The sequence below is a fragment of the Lissotriton vulgaris genome, chromosome 3_2, assembly GCF_964263255.1.
Source record: "Lissotriton vulgaris chromosome 3_2, aLisVul1.2, whole genome shotgun sequence".
Lineage (NCBI taxonomy): Eukaryota > Metazoa > Chordata > Amphibia > Caudata > Salamandridae > Lissotriton > Lissotriton vulgaris.
The window spans coordinates 64115997-64137645 of NC_141690.1; the positions used below are offsets into that span (position 1 = coordinate 64115997).

The following is a 21649-nucleotide window of genomic DNA, read 5'->3' on the forward strand; positions in this document are numbered from 1 at the left end:
ACAGGACTGGGTGGGTAAAGTCTCACCAGCTCCAAATAAGCCTTCAAAGTGGGTCACCCATTCCGCCTGAGCAAATGAGTGTTTGTACTCAAAACCTGTTGGTCTCTCAGAAATGGTGCATTAATCAGTGACGAAAACATCTGTGGGCTTTTTAATATAGCGGCCTTCTGCAGATTTTCCCACCATTCTTCCTTTAGTGTTTTCAATCTAATAGTCCTAGCTGTTTTATAAGCTTGGGGCAAGGACTTAATTAAAAGTGGTACGGGGCTTACACTTCAAGGCTATGTGAAGATTTTTTAAAGTTTTTTCGCATTCATCGTCAAACCAGCTACTTTTTTTTTGTTGGTCATTACGTATAATATGGGTTACATTTTTTTTAGCATCAGATAGTATGAGCTCGAAGGCCGAAACCATGCAATCAGGTAAGGCTGGGTCTAAACAGTGCATTATCTCCCCAGAGCATTTAGCGAGTAAATTGGCCAAGAACCTTTTAGGGTCCACTCTTTCCCACTTCAGGGCGATACCATCCTTTCTTGCAACCACAGGATCTACCAGGAGATTGAAAACAGATTCATTTTTCTTTGATGTGGGAACAAGAAAAGTTAATGCAGCATGGTCACTATAAGGGTAGAAATCAGTCTTAAAACTATTAAAGAGCCCTCTTAGTGAATCTGCAACCAAAACATAATCAAGGGTAGAAGAAATAGAATGATGTAAAAAGGTATCTCCTAATTGACCAGTTAAGGGTTCATAGGCGTTTAAAAATACAAGATCATCTGTTTAGAGCATTACCATACTCAGTATGGTTAAAGTGAAGGACACTCTACCCCTCATCATCATGGACTGCACACACCAACGCATTACTCTTGTCGCAGGGATGGGCATTAAAGTCCCCAAGCCAAATTATGTTACATGGTTTATGGCATTTTGCTTGCAGAGCATTTACATCTCTTTCTAATGGGACCAGGACTACAGCCCGATTGATTCCAAAATTATTAATTTTAAGAATTAATAAGAAGCAAGCAAGAATCCACAGAATATTGTATCAAAATGACATGGTCAAAGGGTGACGTATTAAGCAATCTCTTTATCTTAAAAGGGAAATCGTTAGAGAGCATAGTCAGTAACCCACCCTTTGCCCAACCTGAAGGAGACGCAATTGCAGGAGTATAAAAAGAACGATATCCATTCACATATATTGGTTCAACCTCCCAAGTTTCTTGGAGACACACCAGGTCCTTAGTTGTCATCAAGGATAGCCATTCCATGTTGAGCCTTTTTTCATTATAGCCAGCAATATTCTAGGACATGACAGCTAGAGACCCTAAGTGGTTCTCACAAGGAATTTATTTCTGGGATAAGTCTAGGTTGTCCAACTGGGAGCCCATTGGACCTTGTGACGTTAAAAGACCTGGGGCAACCGGAGGATGATGCGCCACTTCATTATGTGGCTGTACTTTACGCATTAGTCCCGGGCATTGTAAGGTAAAGTTATCATTTAATACTCCAGGATTTTGTACAGCCTCCCTTGGGACCATGGATGCCAGCGCCATGCTAGGGGATTTTTTTGTAGCAGGCCCTCTGATATCTGCTTGTTATATGGTAGGAATAAGTCAATCTATGCCCTCCAAGCTAGGATTCTGAAGCCTTTTTCATCCCTTTTCCTTATACATCATGAAAAATGGAAGGCTACATAGACCCAGTTATATCCTTGGATGTGGATCAGTGGAATAGGATGAAATAATTAAGAACATTGTCTTCTATTGCACTAAATGTAGTGCTCTTTACATGATGTGATTTGCGCATTTGCTCATTTGGGGCATGCAAATTGATCTGCACTTAATGCTACTTTACACCAACGCACTGCAGGCAAAGAGAGTGTATATTTGGCCTTTTATAGAAAAATATACTATTAGACTATGCAGGGAAGCAACATCCTATGCCACCTGGGGGGACTATGAAGCATTCCATACTGGCAGACTCATACATCATGGCACCACAGAAAGCTAATAGATCAGGTTTCTATTGGGCCCGGTTCTATGCTTGGTGATGGGCCTTCATGCACATGATGAAGGTATCAGCTGAATTTCAAACGATTAAGGTTGATGGTTTTTAGAAATTGTCTTTTAATTGTATGCTTTTTTTTAAGCTTGAACAATAACGCATTTGTATTTGTATTAATTTAGTCTTCTGATGTTGCTGATAACCCCACTGGACCCTAAATCAAATTTCTTTTATCTAGGATCTCATTTTGGTGTGACTTTGAGTAATTAAACATACTTATCTTTTTATTGAAAGGAAGTTAGTATGAGCTATACTTTGCTGTGCATGTTGGTTGAATGTTGTTTGACCGTTTCATGTATGAGTCGCTTTTCCCAACAAACTACCTCCCTGAGAACACTTTGACTGCTTACCCTCACTTCCCTATGAAGTAAGTGCACAAACGTGGCCCAGTTTGCAGAGTCATAGTAGGATAGACATCAGGACACCAGAGACAAATCACCTCACAAACCCAAATAGCCCCTACTGGGCCTGTGGCCCCCAAACGAGGTCTGATATTTAGCATTTAAAATTCTGTATTGTGGCTCCTGAATCTTTTTTTATATGCAGTTCTAAGGGTGCCCTCTTCTGGAAAGGTATGAAGACTTCACTAGTTTTGTTTATTACGGTAGTGATCGATATGTGGAGACCTGTGTCCCTTGTAAGCAAAACACATCAAGGCTGTCCTTTTTGATGTACTTTTTTTTATTACTATTTAGGTATTTCAGCCAAGCTTACGTTATTCCCTTCTTATTGTTATGTACATTATATCTTTTGGTTCTATCTAATATACAGCCTCCATATTCTTACAACTAAGTACCTTAAATCTGGATATCTGTATCGCCCCCTGCACAGCCCATTACAGCACCCCTAACCTAATAAACATGTAAATAGAACAAAATAAGAAATATAATATGACAACAAGCTAAAACATGTCCAGGAAAGGCCTAAAGCAAGTAAATTCAGCTGTAGTACGTTTACCAACCCATCCTGCATGCTCCCCCCTCCTTGCTTCTTACAGCTGTGAGGATTCCCTATGTATTGTAGTGATATATTCTTAATACTTTTGGAGGGGCCTCCTCCCAAAGATATACTTTCACAGATTGTAATGCTTCAGTCATAATTATCTGCAGCTTGGATCAAAGCACCATTTTTACTCATGGTCTGAGTGCCTTCCCCATTCATTTTGGACACTGCTTTTGTTGTTTACTACAGTCTTTTCTCTGTACTTGATCATCCTGAAACACGTTCAGTATGTTTAAACTTGCATCCTTATCTTGATGTTCATTGTTGCTGTAAGAAAATGCCTCCTTTTACATGATCACCCCACTTTTTTGGACTTATGTCCCAGTGTACAGATTTTTGGAATCTGTACACTGGGACCCTGCCGACCAGTCCCCAGGTTATTTGCTCTGAGCCCTAAAAGCGTGTGCATTGGTTAGAAATCCTAATTGGCACTTTTAACATATATAAGCCCCTATCCTATAGTACCCAGTCTGCCCAGGGTCTGTACATTAAATGTCACTTGTGAACTGCAGCACCTATTGTGACACCACTAAAGTGACTAGGCAAAGAATGTCTTCAGGAGTTTTGCCAAGGACAAAATCTTTATTTTTAGTCACCCCAAGGTAGGACCTAAACACTTATAGGGCAAGGTGAATGCTATTCTAAAAGTAGGACCTGTGTCTTGGTATTGAAAAATATCGGAAGTAATTTTTCACTGTGGCAAGGTTGGCTGTCTGGGTTACAGTGTAACACCTTATAATGCGTAACTTTAGTTTGGGAATAGCTAGACTAGGGATTCAAGTGCTCAGATTAATAGTAATTCGAAATCCAAATCTAATTTTTAAGACAGAATTTAAATCACTATTTTGAAAATGCCACTTTTAGAAAGTTGCTGGAGCTTAAGGAATTAGGTCCTGGAACGTGGGAGGAGCTGGACCATATTACATTCAAATAACATACAATTTGCCCCTCTCACACTTCTTTGTTGCTTGTTAATACAAGCACATAAATCAGGGCTACTTCTGATTATGTAGGTTTATTTAATTTAACCATTTACTTTTTCTGCATTCAAATACAAAAATGGATTTCTATTGCATGTATGAGAAAACACACGAAACATATAACACTTATTCAAAAAAATATGCAACTCATGAATGACTACACATTAATTACAAGAACATTAAGTCCAAAACAAAAATGAAAAAACAATTAAAAAAACAATGAAAAAAACACTTTGCACATTGTTTTCTATTGCGGCAAATATTGGAGTTTTACAACATGCCTATATCATGAAATGTGAATTTCAAAGAATCATTGAAGGACAAAGAGTCAGCAAGAAGGCTAGTAGATACAAATCAATGAATGCAATATCGCAATAAGTCCTGTGCACTTTTATAGCCTTCTTGATGCCGACGCGTTTCGAACCCGTAAAATCAATAAACGGGGTCTCATCAGGGCCTTGTCACTTCTATCCTTTCTCTATCTAGGAAATGTGCAAACGAGAGAGAACAATGCTTTCGTTTTTTAGATCTCACCCATTGCGCTTCGCTTAACTTCTGTCTATGAATCATTGTGTACCTGTAACTTTACTTGTGGCCGGATCCAGCGGGTTCAACAATGTGCAAAGTGTTTTTTTCATTATTTTTTCATTTTTGTTTTGGACTTAATGTTCTTGTAATTAATGTGTAGTCATTCATGAGTTGCATATTTTTTGAATAAGTGTTATATGTTTCGTGTGTTTTCTCATACATGCAATAGAAATCCATTTTTGTATTTGAATGCAGAAAAAGTAAATGGTTAAATTAAATAAACCTACATAATCAGAAGTAGCCCTGATTTATGTGCTTGTATTAACAAGCAACAAAGAAGTGTGAGAGGGGCAAATTGTATGTTATTTGACTTTTAGAAAGTTGACATTATCCTGCCTAAAGCATCTAGCAGCTAGCCTTTTCAGAGTTAATTCCCAACTGTCACCTGACAGCCTGCTGACCTCTTTCAAAGAGGTGAGAATGACCCTCATGAAAGCGAACTAAAGGGCATCGGCTGGGAGGAGGTGAGTCTGCCTCCTGACAGGATGGCGTGGGGGATGTGCCACCAACTGCACAAGCTTCGATGGGGATTCCCTTGGCAGATGTAATTCACACTTAGACCTGCCCCTGCCATTGTCCAAGTAGCCAGAGTATCTATAATCACAGTGGGGGAAGAAATGCTCCAGAACTGATATACAGGGTTGTGGGGAGGGGGGGCAAGAGCTCTGACCAGAGGAGTAGGCATTAGCTGTTTTAGTACTGATAAATGCTTTACACGTTTCTCCTAAGTTAACCCTGTCTGCTCAGTGCTACAGGTACCAAGTGTTAATGGTTGAGCTAAGTTTTAAATGTTTGAGACCTAACTCAGCCTAGTAGTCAATAGTACCATTATTAGTTGAAGTGGACTACAATCACTTCAACTGATAATACGCTTTCTCACAATCTCCAAATTGAAAGTAGAGTTCAAGCAGGATTGTCCATTGTTGGGTAATATCTTTAAATGGAATATTTGCAGGGAGATAGCATCTGGGTGAGGAAGACCATTGATGAAGAGCTGATGGTTGAAGGCGGTTGTTCTAGCTGCTCTCTCGTCCTGCTGCACTAAGCATGGAATAAATCTTTCACTTACCAACCAGTGTGTAGTCTTTTTACCCATAGGCACTTTATGTTGCGTGTCTCCAAAGATTAATGATCTTTTGCACCAAATCAGTATCCTTTTTATGTCGTGATTCATATTTGGATAGGATTTGGCTCCAGACACTGGCAGCATTATCTTAGCAAGGAAGTAGAGTGGCCTTTGCTTGGCAACCACATGCTATAACATCTCTGAAATTTCTCTTCTCAATGCCACGTGTTACCTGAGAAGAGTGTACTAGTGCATGCTGTGCTGTCATTGTCTCCTGTCACCTTTTCTCAATGATTGTTATCTGCATTATCCATTCTTGGTCAATTCTCCAAATATTAATTTTTCAATTGATAATCCTTATTTTAAGATTAAACCTGCTGATTATGTCAAGTTTTGCATTACCATTTTATCAGAGTCTGCACGTCCTCTAATTTGTTAACCTGCACCGACCTGACGCCCTGAGGCTACGGCCCTCCTGCTCTTTTCAGAACTGTTTTTGAATGGTTGCTCTGCACTTGTCTTGGAATGCAGTTAAACATTGCACAATGTTTTCTTTTATGAGTGGCTTGCAATTGTTAGCTAGGGCTATCACATTTACATATGTTTTGTTTGCAAAGTTGGCCCTGATCATTCTTTATTGAGTTCCTTCCTGTCCTCTTCTATTATTCCATTATTGCTTTGAGCCTTGTCATCGCTTCATCTAATTAAATCCTGGCCTTACCTTGCTGTATCAGTGCTGAATTATTATTGAAGTGTTTCTTTCAGTGAGTTGGGAGAGATCACCTCACGATCTTAGGGTTTCATCCAGACCACCTAACAAATGGCGTGCATTGCAATGGCTCCTCACCATGTGAAAAGGAACAAGGGAACCCTATAAGTCGGTAGGGACCAAGGGTAGCAGTATATTATTAGAAACAGCGGTCCCTATTATGGATGATATTAGTCCATAACCACAAAACTGAAATTAGCATCGGGTTGACAACAACAGCTTAACTATTATTCAAAAATGTTATTATTGTGGAGTACAAGATGTGTTTTCTATTGTGTCGATCGTAATCTTTATCACTGAAAAGTCACCTTACCACTATATGCCTGACGTCAGGAAATCTTTTAATTTCCAGAACCCTCTTACTTGTTGCTCACTTTATTGTATATTTGTTCTTGTTTATTGAATAAGTAAATAAATGAAATAAGGTCCATTGGGACAACAATACACCCAACGCTGATTTCAGTTTTGTGGTTATAGACTAATATCGTCAATAATAGGGACCGCTGTTTCTAATGGCTCTTCTCCATAGCATGCGGTGCCTCAATCTTTATACTCTTTTTCTTTTTCTGCCTATTAGAAACGGGGGTCTCTAGTTGGCAATGGTTTGCACCTTTGTCCAAGTAGAGACCCTTGCTTCTAGTCAGGGTAAGGGAGTTATGCCCTTAGATAACCCCTGCTCACCCCCTTGTTAGCTTGGCACGAGCAGTCAGGCTTATCTCAGAGACAGTGTGTAAAGCATTTGTGCACACATACAGTAACATAGTGAAAACGCTGCAAATGGACACCACACCAGTTAAAAAAATAGGAAATCTTTATCTAAACCAAGGAATGTCAAAAACGACAAAAGTCCCCCATACACATGTCCAGATATCATCAAAAATAGGTTATTCCCAAAAATAAAGCTTACAGCACCAAATAGCTCCCCCTTGGCCTATTACGATGTCGTGACTGATGAAAATCCTAAAGTACGGTGCCAACGTGCGCAGGCCAGGCATGGATTCACACGGACCCCCAAGAACAATACCTTGGCAAATGATAAAAACTAAGACAGTGCACGGCATCAGGGAGGTGATGCGTAATTGGTGCCACGCGCCATTGGTTCCTTAGGACCACAGGAGAGGTGAAGTGTTGGTTCCTTACAACCACAGAGGAGGTGAGGCGTCAGTTCTTTGCTACAAGGCTGGGGAGGTGAAGCATTGGTCCCTAACTGTTGTCAGGAAAGTGAGGCGTCAGTTCCTTGCTGTTGCCGGGTAGGCGACAACACGATGGCGGCGATGCAGTAGTTCCTTACGACGGTGTGGGGTCGATGGATTCGGGAGGTCACCCACATCAGGTATTGGCTTCATGATGATGAAGCACCATCATCAGTGAGGTCGGGACTGCGGCGCGAGTTGGGTTGGTGCGTCATAAGCATCATGAGTGGGGGGGCTCGGCTCCGGTGGAGGAAGCTTCTTCGGTGATGGTGTCGGTGTTGCTATTTCCCTCGGTGGCAACGGAAACAGCGTTCCAGGTGCAGGAAGACAGAGGAAGTCCCTGAGACTTCAGAACAGAAGGCAAGCTCTACACCAAGCCCTTGGATATTGTCTTCAAGAAGGATACACAGCACAGTTCAACCATTGTTTTTTCCTTTGCAGAAGCAGCCAATTTAGCCCAACCTAGCAAAGCATCCACACAGCGATGGGGCAGTACTCCTCCTTCAGCTTCTCCAGCCCTTCTCCTTGTCAGCGGTTCCTCTTGAGTCCAGAAGTGTTCTAAAGTTCTGGGGTCTATTTATATCACATTTTTCTTTGTTCTCTGGTGGTAAGAAGTCTTCCACCTCAGCCCAAACCAGTTCTGTCCTCTCTGGTCGAGTTTCTTGGCAGGAGCTGGAGACAACATTGTGCACATGAGATAGGGCCTATTCAAGTGCAAGGAAAACTCCTCCCTCTACTCTAAATGCAACCCAGGTCTATTCTGCCCAGCTTTGAGTCACCCAGGAAAGGCAGGACACACCTCAAACCCCCCCACCCCAATGGCTGTCTGCAGTGAATGCGCATTCCCAGCTCTGGTCACTCCAAAACCAGACAGTCAATACACAACTCAGCAGAGCCACATAGGATGGCTAATCAAGAAAATACTGCCTTCTAAAAGTGGCATATTCAAACCCACAATTTAAAAAACATATTTACTAAAAGATGTGTTATTAAATTCTGAGTTCAGAGAACCTAAACTCCCTTTTTCGATCTTGTCCCCATGGGAAGTTATACTTTAAAGATGTTACAAAGTATCTCCCATGGTAACCTACAAGACAGATAGTTTTTCAATAGTGAAAAACGAAATATACAGTATTTCACTATCAGGACATGTCACACACCCAGTACATGTCTTACCTTTCACGTACACTGCACTCTGCCCAGGGAGGTACATTGGGCCTACCTTAAGGGTGACTCACATGTAAGAAAAGGGAAGGGTTGCCTGGCAAGTGTGGGCATTTGACAGGTCGACATGTAGTATAAAGCTGGGGCGCAGGCACTGCAGTGGCATGTCTGAGATACATTAACAGGGCTACTCGTGTGGGTAGCACAGTCAGCGCTACAAGCCCACTAGTAGCATTTGATTTATAGGCCCTGGCACACTCAGTGCACTTTACTAGGGACTTAACAGTAGATCAAATATGACAATCATGGATAACCAATCGTGTTCACAACTTCCACAGAGAGCATATGCACATTAGCACTGATTAGCATTGGTAAAGTCCCCAGAGTCCTAAAGCCAACAATAACAGGTCAGGAAAAATAGGAGGAAGAAGCAAAAAGTTTGGAGGTAACCCTGCAAAGAAGGCCATTTCCAACACTGCCCTACAGGGCTAGTGTTTCAGTACTGTTCTCTAGGGCACCTCGTAGGAATGATAGCAACCACTACAATGTGAGGCATTCATTTATTCCTCTTTTCCCCCATGTGAACAGCATGTTAATAATGCACTTTTTCAATCATAATGGAATCCTATGTGTAGTCCCACATTGCAGTCTCCCTTGGGTGTAGGACCCTGCATCACTGCAACATGGCCTGGTCACCTTCTCCATCACCTTTTCCACTTCCCGAACTCTCCCGTGCACACTGCCTACCTTAACCCTAAGTTCTCATTCTTCTGACACCCTTTGGGACCAGACTGAGAGCTCAGGGGTCTGGATCAGAAGGCTTCGATGGTGCACATTGCCATGCTCCTAAATGTGCTCGTAGATGACAGCAGTCCTCACTAGATGACATCAGTGTTCATGTGTTTAGTTGTAAGTGCTTCACCTCACTCTGAATCGCTTCAGTATTTGATAAAGAAAAGTGCATTGTGGAGGCACAATATTTAGTAAGTATTTACAAGTGTATCTTAGTTACCTCATGCCACTTGTAAGATGCTTCACAATCTATTAAAAATAGCGAATTCCATTCAGTTATTACCCTTACGTAACAGCTGATATCAGAGATGTTATTTGCAATGATAGCCAGTCAATATATTCCACTGAGACGTGACTTTTAATTGGTATTGCTCATTGACCGTAGCTAATAAATATCTGCCATATCTCTAAACTTTCACAGCAACCCTGTGCATTGTCAGCATGCAAGGTTGTCATGAACATGGTTAGCTGAAGTCTACAATTTAAGAACAGTTAAAAGAACGGAGGATAAAAAAATATATATATATATATAAAAGAACAGAGGACACCATAACCTTAGCCTGATACTAATATTCCAGCATTGATTCACTTACTAGGGGGATTTACCACCCTATCTTTACTTCATCATGGTCTTGATCATCTGTCTTTCTTGTAGCCTCCAGGCTCCTTGATATTTAATTTGTGACAATAATCCCTATCATCTTATCTTCAGTGCAATAGTTTACTTTAAGTCGCTTATTGCTCCCACTCCGCTCCCCTATATCACTCAGATTTCAAGCTTTGTTAGAGGGCGGTATTCTGGACTGGAGTTTTCTTTGTATTAACATTTCAGTGAGAAATCTTTTCTAAAGTTGGTAAGATCTTTTTAGCATTTTTGTATCATCCTGTTACCCCCTGTTTCTGCATTTTCTCCGAAATTGTATCTGCTTACCTCACGAACTGTTAACTATTTGTCTGTCGTCTGCTTCCTTAACTTGGATCAAGCTCCTGTCACTGGGTTTAAATCTCCTGTCTTTGACACTATCAACTCCTGACATTTTTTAACCTATTTGTTGACCAATGCTTGTTTTTCATGCAAGGTGAGTGCTTGCAAATAATGTTGCTCGATTTTACCCACGAGTTTGTCTGGCTTTTGGATTTCTGCCTCTGCACCTTTCATGCTGTGTGCTCTAAACGCCCCGTGTGTGGTTTGCGACTTAAAGGTTTCTGTGGTTGTTTGAACGCATATAGTTTGTGATACGTCCACCTCCCCGCAAGCTGTGTTTACCTTCTTTGGCCTCCGGCTGTATGGTGTCGCAAGGGGCAGAAACACTAACTGCGCTTCGGGCTCTTATTTAATTATACGTCTCAATTGGGTATCCTGGCAGTCTCTTCGGTGTTTAAGTGCTTGCTCTTCCTTCATGAAAACAACTGCTTTTGTTGTGCGTGGCCTTTTCTACAGCAGAAAGTGTGTCCTGCTTAGTTTAAACCGAGTGTGAGAATGTCTCTCTGACCGAACCTCAGCAACAGTTTACCTCGGGTCAGACTCAATGAAACCAAAATTTGAAGTTCGCCCCCTTTTTTGTCATATTCATTGTCTTCCTTCTCCTCTTCATTCTTTGTGGTTTCGCCCACTTCTCCTCCCCTCTGTCACACTCCAGGGCTTTCCTTCCCTCCACGCGTCTTTCTACGCAACACTCACACACTGTGTCTACACCTCCGTTCAGATGCCTCATCTCTGTTCTCATCACTAGGCCTTCCTCCGCCTCTATCTCCTTCTCCACTTCTCACACACCAGGACTTACCTTCCATCCACTGCTGTTTAGCTCTCTTTCCCTAACACACCGTGTCTTTGTCTCCTTCCACTCTGTCTCTCCTCACGCCAGTCATAATGCCCCATACTCCTGCCTATCTTCCCCGTTTTCACTCACTAAGTCTTCATTTCCCTCTGTTCTGTCTCTCTCTCCTCTCCATCACATGCATATCGGGTGTTAATTTAACTCCATTCCAACCGACGTTCACCGTCACTCACACACCAAGGCTTCCTTTCCAACCAGTGCTTTCAATGGGCAGGTGCTATCAGAACTAAGAACCTGCATTTCTTTCATTAGAGAGGGTTGGTACCTTCCCCTCTCAGCACTGCACCAATGCTTGTAATGGGAGAGTACCAACACTTAGCAGCTGCAAACAGCTACTCTGCGTTATTAATAAAAACCGTTGCAAATGCATGTCATCATACGCATTCTTTAACATAATTTAGACAACATTTTTGAAAAAAGTAAAAACCGCAATAAGGTGCAGGCCATGCCACTGGAGGTGAAACTTTGAATTTCAAGCTGTGAGTAAGAAGAGACAATGGTAGCAATTTTTATTCAGATAACTATTTTAAGATTCAACCAATAATGATGATATAAAGCCAAGATGAAACGTTTAAAAACATAGATATCAAGCATTGGCATAGCCAATAGGTCTCGCCTTTGGGACCTTATGAGGGGCTAGATGTAGGTAATTCCCATTTACAGACTCTAAAATACCGAATTTTACAGATTCTGTATTTAAGAGTCTGTAAATGGGAAGGGGGCAGATTTAGGTAATTTTAAAATCTGAATTAGCGAATCTGTAAAATTCGGTATTTACCGGTATACCGATTCTGTATTTACAGAATCGGTAAATACCGAATCCTGCAAGGGTGCAGGGGGTGTCACTTTGACACCCTCTAGCACCCCAAGTACAGGCTTGTGTGCAATGTGGCACACATACATGCCCTAAGGGCATGTCTGTGTGTCACATTGCACAGGTGTGCATGCACAGATTTGCATGCACACCTGAATTCGGTATTTTACCACACAATAGGACTGTGTGGTAAAATACCGACTCTTAAGGGCCTGTGGCACTGTAAACTGTGCCACCTACATTTGTAATTACAGAATCGGTATATTTACCGATTCGGTAATTTACCGAATCGGTAATTTGACCGAATCGGTAAATACACCGATTCTGTATTTTTCAGCACCCTACATCTGAAAACCCTAATACCGGTCGGAAACGGTCGAAATCGGCCATTTCCGACCGGTAGTAGGGCTCCTACATCTGTCCCAAAGTGTTTAGCCATGCAACAGTTGATATTGTTGCACCAAGGATATTGTGCTGCATAACTAAATAATTATAAAGTCCCAAAAACGAGACCTATTTGCTATACCAATGCTTGTTTCTTTTGTTAGGCACAAGGAGATTAAGCGATTTGCCCAGAATCATAGGATGTTCACAGTCATTGCCAAGACTCAAACCCAATTTCCCAGATTTGAGTTCGACCGTCCTAGCCATTAGGCCAACTCCTCTCCCCTAATCTCACGTTATAGCCATTTGTCCCTCTTCACAACATTAATATTGTAATAAGCCACAATGAAAGTAAATGTGAAGAACACAATTGTATGATGTCCGAAATTGAGAATATGAAATTTTTGTAATCATCTAGTGAATAATGTTAATGGTTTTATCATATCAATGTATAGACGATATCAATTTCAAGACAGTATGAAGACCCTTTTGTGTTATGAATATGTGCACCTTTTTATTCAGATTAATGTTTGATTGGAGGATTGAGTGCGCATGTGGTAGGTGTGCTACAGGATGTCAGTTGAATTTTTTATATATACAAATAACTTTTTGTTTCTCGGTAGACCCGTGTTTTAAACATTTAGGATGTATTGCCTGAATGTGGGGATGTCTTGTTGCCCTACACACAAAAGATATTGAGTACTTTTGTATAATTCTGTGATGAGAAAACAAATGACAAAATAAAAGACAAAAAAATAGACAAAGTCACTCGGAGACGTACGTTTGTTTATTTGTGAGATGTATTTGCTGCAGTAGTATCGAAGGGTAGTCAGGGTTTGTTGATTCTATTGAGATTCTTCCCTATCTAGATTACCTTCTCCTAGCAAGGGGTCCCTTTTTCTTTAAATGAGAAATTGCATACAGAGTTTGTGCTTTCATCAAGTAATTCTGCATGTGTTTTAATTTACCACATGTTTCTCCAAGTAAACTCTAGGAAGTTGGACCTGTTGAATTTTATCCAGAGGAAATTGTTGTGCTCTGTGTTTTATGCAAAATGTTCAGTTCCAGTATAAACTGGATGTTGTTCAGGAAACAGTATTTTTCCTCTCACACATCCCTCCTTTTTTTCTGGTGTTTCTGTTGCTTTTCCTTCTTTCTCTCAAACTCCTGAGAGCTCGACATCTAATAAACCTTTTTAACTGGTCATATCTGGGAATGGCCTGACTGCCAAACATGGCGGGCACAAACTAGGTAAGCTCCCGGACCCTGTGATCATCCACTTGAATCTTTGAGGCCCAAGGGTCCCCACTGGTATGCTGGAGCCTGGTGGCCTCTATGGGTGCATCCCCCTGAGGAACCAACAAACGGGGAGCCTGCAGGCACCAAGGAACTACCACAGAAGGGTAGGCTGCGTGGCATAGGATGCAAGTGCCCGGGGATGCTTTCATGAGGGTGGCTGCCCATCCAGTTTTCTGTTCAGCATCGGAGATGAAAGGCACCTGTCCCCACTTAGATGCAGACAAGTGGTGAGGAGGTGTCCTGCTGACCAGCCTAGGCTGCATCTCCTGCAACTGCATCGGGCGCATTAATTTGAGTGGATCGTGCATCCTGCCCCCCCTTCCTCTCTTTGGCCTTGAGCACGGGAGCCTGGGCAGCTGTGCATACTGTTCTTCCTTCTGGTTTCTGTCCTGAGCCCTGCCATGCAGAATGAGGAATCCTGCTGGGACTGGCTGTGCCTCTTCCCGGACAACTGCATTGGAGGGGCACGACGCACGCTTGGAGTCTGCAATCTAGCCCCACCCCTACCATTGGTTTTGCTGATCACTCACCGGGGGACTTTGGAGTTGGTGCAGGCTGCTTTAGCCTGTGAGAGTGTGGCCGATGAAAATGGAAACTCTGGCTGGCTACTGAAGGTAAACGCGGTAAGGATCTATTGCTACAGGAATGTCTGATGTCAGAGGTGGCCTCTGCTGGTTGGCAGCAGGGCTGGGGGCCCTGAACTATTTGGGAGAATTTTTTTTAGGTCAGTGGTATCTGCTAATTTTGTTGCTCTTCGCACCCTGCATTCCCTATTGTTCATCAAATTAATTTTTTTTGGGTGCCAGGGCTCAAGACTTTTGCTATCGATAACATTACCCCATCTGAAAACTGGATTGGCATGTGAGAGATGCTTGTGCCCCCAGGATTATTTAAGTATAACCTTCATGGGTGAGGCGGGTCATTACACCCTTTGCCATACCAGAACCCTGTACTGAAATCCTTGTGCTTCCTGTATAACTAGATATTCTACTCTGTATCCTCTATACTATCGTTGCATGGGCAACATAGGGACTCTCCCTCTGACTCCCCACTTCAGGTGCTACACCACCAGCCACTGCTCAACTCAGAACAGGGCATTCTCGTGGCACCTACGCTGGACCCCCCTGCAGAAATGGGCACCCACCAGACAGAGGGTTTCCCCTCCGATAAGCTGGATGGAATACTTGCTGTATTTGCTTAGTCTTTGGAAGTCAATTTGGCCAAGTTCACTCTTTCACCAATCACATGCCGATTCTCTGGGAAATTCAGCAAAAATTGTTGGAAAGAGTTCATATAAATACTCAAGCCATTGTGTAACTTCGACCGTCTATCCCAACCATTGCGGAACAGACGCAATCAATCCTGAAGCATCTTAATATAGAGGAGGGTAAACTGGACAACGCAGAGCGATGATCCCATCTCAATAATGTTAGGATTATAGGCTTATCAGAGGGTGCAGAGGGCACTGACACTGTCTCTTTCCTGGAATGCTGGATAAAGCTAGATATTGCTCCTTCCACACTCAGCCCTGATTTTGTGATTGAACATGCATGCAGGGTCGTGGCACTGCACCCTCCTGCGGTGGCCCCGTCCAGACCCATAGTCATGAGACTGTTGAACTATTGTCATCGGGAAGTAATCCTGGTGGCAACCTGCATAAAGGTTACTGTCCATTTCAACTACGCAAGAGTGATGTTTTTCCCACACTATATGCTGCCAGTTCAGCGTCAGAGAGCGTCTTTCCTACAGATCAAAAAGAAATTGTGAGACATCGGACTGAAAAAAAGTAAAATATTTCCTGCCAAATTGCGAATCTCAGATGGTCAGTGTCCATTTCTTCACACAGCCTGAGGCAGCATGGGACTGGGTGAAAGCCTTTGATAAACCGAAAAACGGGTGCCTAGATGCTCCCTGTCCCCTATTACCCCTCAAATGGATCATACAATGACCACAGTCTGGAGGTTGTGCCACTGGTGATGGAGATATTGCACACCCTCACTTGCACAGAGTTGGAGCGAGTTACGGGACATGGTCACAGCAACAGCCTCCTTGCAGGGTCTGTTCGGGATCAAAACATCTGCTTTCTTCGGATTCCACTGTTTCAGAAAATGACCCCATGTTAGAGTAACTTTGCTTTGACACTCCTACACTGCTGCCATTCACAGCACAATATATTGCTGACCTGAGATGACTCCCACCCACTGTGATCCATATATTTTTTAATCCTGGGGGGTCTCCTTCATAAGACATGTTCGGTTCCTATCCTGTGCTTTAAGTGGTCTCTCCCTTAACTTGGGAGTGCGCGCCTTAAAGATTTCCGATGGACGCTGGATGGAAAGCCCTTTGGGACTTTGAATTCTATTTCTTAGCTGCTCAGCTGCAGTCGACGACTCATTGGCTCTCCGGCGAATCCCTGTTTAAAAAGGGCTATGTTGGCAGATTAAGAGACCATTTTTTAACTCGCTACTATTTCCATCCACTCACTTGGAGACACAGGCTACTAGTCTACTTCGCATAGCAGTTGACTGATTGGCCTGGACCAATAAACTGACAGGCATAGTGACACAGTGGACCTCTCTATCAGAAGTAGATGACATGTAGAGCATGCTGTAATACTCATGGAAGGTCAGAGCCACCCACTCTTCGGAGGTATGGGAAACTTCAGCTGTGTCTCTACCCTCCTTAATGAACTCCAGAGCGCATTGAGCGTGTTGCTTGGTAGCAAGCAAAGAGTGGGCCTTATCGCCCTTCTTATAAAAAGGAGCACCCATTCTAGCTAAGATATAGTTAGCTTTATTAAACTTTAAGGATCAAATTTGACTGCAATGTCAGCCATCTCCAGATTGTTCTTGATCGATTTTGCTTATATTTTTGTTCCATGGGAATAAGCTGTTCTCTGAGCCAAAGCAACTGTATTTCTATCATGCGCCTGAGGCAGCTGGCCTCCTTGATAAGTACTCCTCTTATTACCACTTTTAATGCATCCAAAACCATCCCTGAACTTACCTCTCCCATATGAGTAAGGGCGGGGTACTCCTGTATTGCTACCCTTTATTTTTGTAGGACCACTGGGTCCTTCAGCAGGGAATTATTCAATCACCAAGTGTCCTGTCTCCAGTAGGGGCATTGCCCAAGCCATTCCAGTACAAGGTAAACCGGGCCGTTATCTGATATAGTCAGAGGGCCCTGGGTGACATCTTGGATTAGCAGTAGTAACTAGTGATCAAATAGGATAAAGTCAATTCTAGCATAGGTGCAGTGTGCATCTGAAGGTTGCAAATAATATGTCAGTAATGGGTGTTGATATCACCAGATGTCAAACAACCCAAGATCATCCAGAATGGCTTTTCCTGCCACAGAGATGGCTGGAGTCCCTCCAACTCTCTGAAGAAACGTATCAAGTGCAAGATGCACTCAACAATAAGTAGCTGTTCTGTGGAAACAGCTAGCTTCTGTATTGAGGTAATTAAGTATGTTTCCTGGCCTACATTTGGGCAGTAAATAATCGCAATGGCTGGCAATTAGATTACCCTCCCATTCACCTACAACTAAGAGCCATCTACCTTATTTGTATGCCTAAAACTGCCTTCTCAAGGAATTTAGCTTGTTGTTTGATTAATATGGCAGCACTCACTTTTTTTGATGGGTATTAGTCATAATATTGGATAGGGAAGAACTTTGTGCAGTGTTGATGGTGGTCCCCTGTGAGTAAGTGTGTCTCTTGTAGATGACTACCCTGATCTCTTTAATTCACCCAGAATATTACGACAGTTCGTAGGGTTATTAAGGCCTCAAACATTATATGTGAGCATCTGTAGTGTTGGTGGTTTAATCGTTATATTCGATATGTTAAATAGTGCAAATCTGGGAACCCAGCCATAGTGATGTAGGAGACCTAGCACACCCAATGTTACCTATAGTGTGTGGTGTCAATCCCCTCCCCGTGCCCATCAAGAAACACCCAACAAAATATAGAAACATTACCATTCAACCTGAGGCATACTATCAATAAGTATCATAGGAATAACCAGTGTAAATCCACTCCGCCAAGTCTCTCTTGGGCAACCCTGCAAAGAATTGTTCAGGAGTGTATCAGCCCTGGCAGTCTGTTTGGAGGATCCCTCTCACGGAATCTCCTCCTCCGCTAAGTAAATATGAATACAGAGGTCAAAGTTCACTGATCAGTGGCAACAATGCAGTTACGTAGGGGCTTGCTATGTCCTGTCCGTATCCATAGTAGCTGGCTGCGTCTCTGGCGTGTCTCTGGTTACCTGGCAGAGGAGTCAGATGATGCTCTGCTTACTTGCTGCTATTTCTTTGTTGTCCAGTTTCTGAGTGTGGTGTTTGTGTCACTGTTGCCCACAGCTCCATCCAAAGCCTCCTGCAAAATAAGGTTGGGAAGGCGGCACATCCTCTGCTGGGGTGAGACCCAGCAGCTTGTGAGTGTCCTCCAGAGAGGCGAGGGGTCATGTTCGCCCTGCACTGAAAAAGCAGCCAAAAAGGGTGGCCTAATCTGTATTTTACGTCTGTATAGCTCAATAAATCTGTGATTGGTTTGAAGGTTCTACGTTTAGATATTGGTTAGAGGTCCTGTAACAGTTGCAATGAGGCCCCATTGAAAGAGAGTGGACCTCTCTTGTGGGCTATGGACATGATGGCCTCTTTGACATCATAGAAATGTACCCTTGTGACTATGTTTACGGGGGACCTCTAGAGGGACATCACTGAGTCGCATTATGAGTTCTGTTCAGCTTGATATGTGTAGATTCTGCATCTTCCAGAATGGCCTTGAAGAAGTCCTGAGCATAATTGGGGAAAGGAGCCGCTAGGATATGTTGTTCGCACTTCCCTTGGAGGAGTATATGTTGATGTTCGAGAGTTAGCATCCTTTCTTAGAGCCTGTCGCAATTACATACCCATTCACGGAGGCCTTTCTCCACTTCCTCCATTCAGTAGCCCAGCTCCGAGACATCTCTTTGCAACTCCTAAAGGTCACTGCAAAGATTTGTTTTGAGTGTCAGGATCTCCTTCTTGTGGTCTCGAAAGGCTGCTAATAGGAAGTCCTTGATGGTTCCAGAATCTGCCAGCACTGACAACAGTAGATGGTGCTCTACTTTCATCTGAGATGATTTGCCATGACGCCCCCAGTTGTGGGTGGGTCTGCTGTGGGGGGGCTCTTGCATCGTTCCAACCTCAGCTCAGCGTGGCCCTCCGCACTCACCAGCTCACTCCACACGTGTGGGTCATTGAGGCTGCTCAGCTGCTCAGCTGCATGGGGCCTCACAGGAGTGTGCAGGGGACCACAAGCTTAGCACAGCGGCTGAGCCTCCATCCCCACTGCCACTGCTGCCGCGCTAGGCCAAGCCCTGCAGCTGAGAGGCACAACACCACAGCAGCGCAATAAACTGGATCCCAACTGTAGGAGCTACACGGGCACCTCAGGAACTGTGCCTCATAGCAGAAAAGGAGGAGTAAATTCAGAGCTCAGGGTCGGCGCTCTGGGGTTCATTTGTCCGCCATGTTCATCTGTTAGTCACGCCCCCCTGGGAGCTGCTTCTAATTTATTCATGACACATACAGAGGGCTTTTTTTACAAACACCTTTTGATAACAGTACAATATGACTATGCTCTGGGTAAATATACTCAACCTCCTAGCGAGTTTTATCCAAGGTTTCAGAAAAAATAATAATTTTCGGTGTGTTGATTCTGTGTTAAAGCTTTGGCTGTGCAAAGGCATGTAGGGTATGCATTGTGCAAGTACTCTATTGAAATGTTATTAACTTTCTTATTTTTCAGGTGGGCAAAATATGCAGCGGAGCAGAATGGCTATTTGGGATTTGAACTTAGGAAGGCTTTAGATGCCTACTTGGAGATGTCCTGGTAAGTTCGTCTCAGTTTTCTTCGTTTTGCTTTTTATTTACCCACATTATATATAAATGCACGGCTAGTGGATAGTGTTTAGTGTCCAGAGTGTGTACCAGAACTGCACAAAGCAATTTTCATCAGATCCCAGCCATACTACCTCAAATGTGAAGTGGAAATTCAGCCTAGATGCATCTGAACCTGTCTTTCTAAACTGTCACTCATGGCTTACTAAACACCGCCATCAATTCAGTGGGAGATTGTCCGAAATACCCGGGCTGGGCTTTTTAAAACAAACCTTATATGTAAGGTTTACCAGATACAGTATGCGAAGGGACATCGGTCTTGAAAGTTTATATCCTATTGTGTAGTGCCATGAGGGCCACATACTTTTTAGTGCAATTAATGTCACAAATCACAAAATGACAAAAAAGCAGCTGGTGCAAACACCCTAGCCCTCCTGGTTTTAATACCTGTTATGGGACTAAGATAAAGAGAATGAGGGTAATGTAAGTCCTAAACAGGGCTGAAGGCTATTGAGGCTGCTCGGTATTACAGTGAGCTGAGAAATGTCATATTAGATGGAGCTTGGTGACCCTAACTGCTGTCAATATTTTCGTACCTGTTGGTCGATTCACATAGAGTCTGCTCGGAGCATAAAATATTTGCTCTGGTAGCATTACTTCGAAGCTTTGAGTAAATATCTGAGTTTAATGGTTATTACAGAGAATCACAGAAACAGGCCTCGAAATACTCATCTGTTGCAAATTCTCGCACATCCAGATGCTTAGGAATGTTTGCAAGTGGAATTATAACCAGGAGTACAATCTTACATGAAGACTGTGATGCAAATTCCCATGTCTCTATAGGGAAAATGTGTTCCCCCTTGGAAACCGCTGACCTATCTCTCCATGAAATGGCGTGTGTCCTCTACCCAACCCCTTCATGGACGCTCCTTTCTAATGCACTTCACAGGAATCATGGTATTGAGAGAGAGGCCAGTGCTGGCCGCCTACAAATGTTTCGCTACTTATAAAATTGTAAACACAGAAATTAACCATTCTGATGAGAATTCGCAAGTTTCTTTTTGAAGGGTAAATCTTGTGCATTTCTGATTCTGTGAACTATGAATGGGATTATGTAGTTACAAATACATTTTTCTGCAACCTCAATTGTTTATTAGTGCACATAAGCATCCACTTAACTTCAACAATTTGATCTTTGATTCTAGAAAAGCTGCATGTGTTGCATTGTTTGGCCAGGAGAAGTAGATCTTCTGTGCTATAACCTGCAACAACAACAAGAGGCAGCCTCAAATCTGCGTTATTTGTTACAGTATTTCTTAATCCATTTCAGGCATGAATCACTTCTGCATTACCTTCTAACAGCTGAGACTGGAGTTGAAATGTCACAGACAAACTTGGCTTACCTCTGCGAGGAGAGACCCGTATGTATGCTGCCGGAAACTCTAACCAATCATTAAGAAATTATGTTCACACCAGAGTACTTTCAAATGTAATATTTAGAACAAACATTTTGTCTTTGCATGGAATTGCAGAATATGGTGAAGGTGGGGGCGGTGTTGTTGGGCGAAGTGGTGCTAACGTAAACTGATGGGGCTCCTTGCACAATGTAGAGTGGGGCCCCAGAGACTCCCATATGGTATTGGCCATACCTAACAGAAATGCATAGACCTTAGGTCGAATGGAGGCCCCCGGAGGGTGTGTAACCTTTGCACCGCAGGGGATGGAGGGGGTCTGCATTTCTCCATTGGCTTGGCATTATCTCTAGAATAGAGAGAACTAGTGACTATGGACCGAAAATGTGCCCATG

The 21649-nt window shown here is 42.9% G+C and overlaps 1 protein-coding gene across 1 annotated transcript in view; it reads left to right on the forward strand.

Annotated features, from left to right (window-relative positions):
* Positions 1–21649, forward strand: part of SEL1L3 (SEL1L family member 3) — a 519344-nt gene that overhangs the window by 391966 nt on the left and 105729 nt on the right. The window contains exons 17-18 of the mRNA XM_086964007.1: positions 19751–19834; positions 21173–21263. Of these exons, the coding sequence (XP_086820133.1) occupies positions 19751–19834; positions 21173–21263 (175 nt within the window). The remainder of the gene's footprint in view (positions 1–19750; positions 19835–21172; positions 21264–21649) is intronic.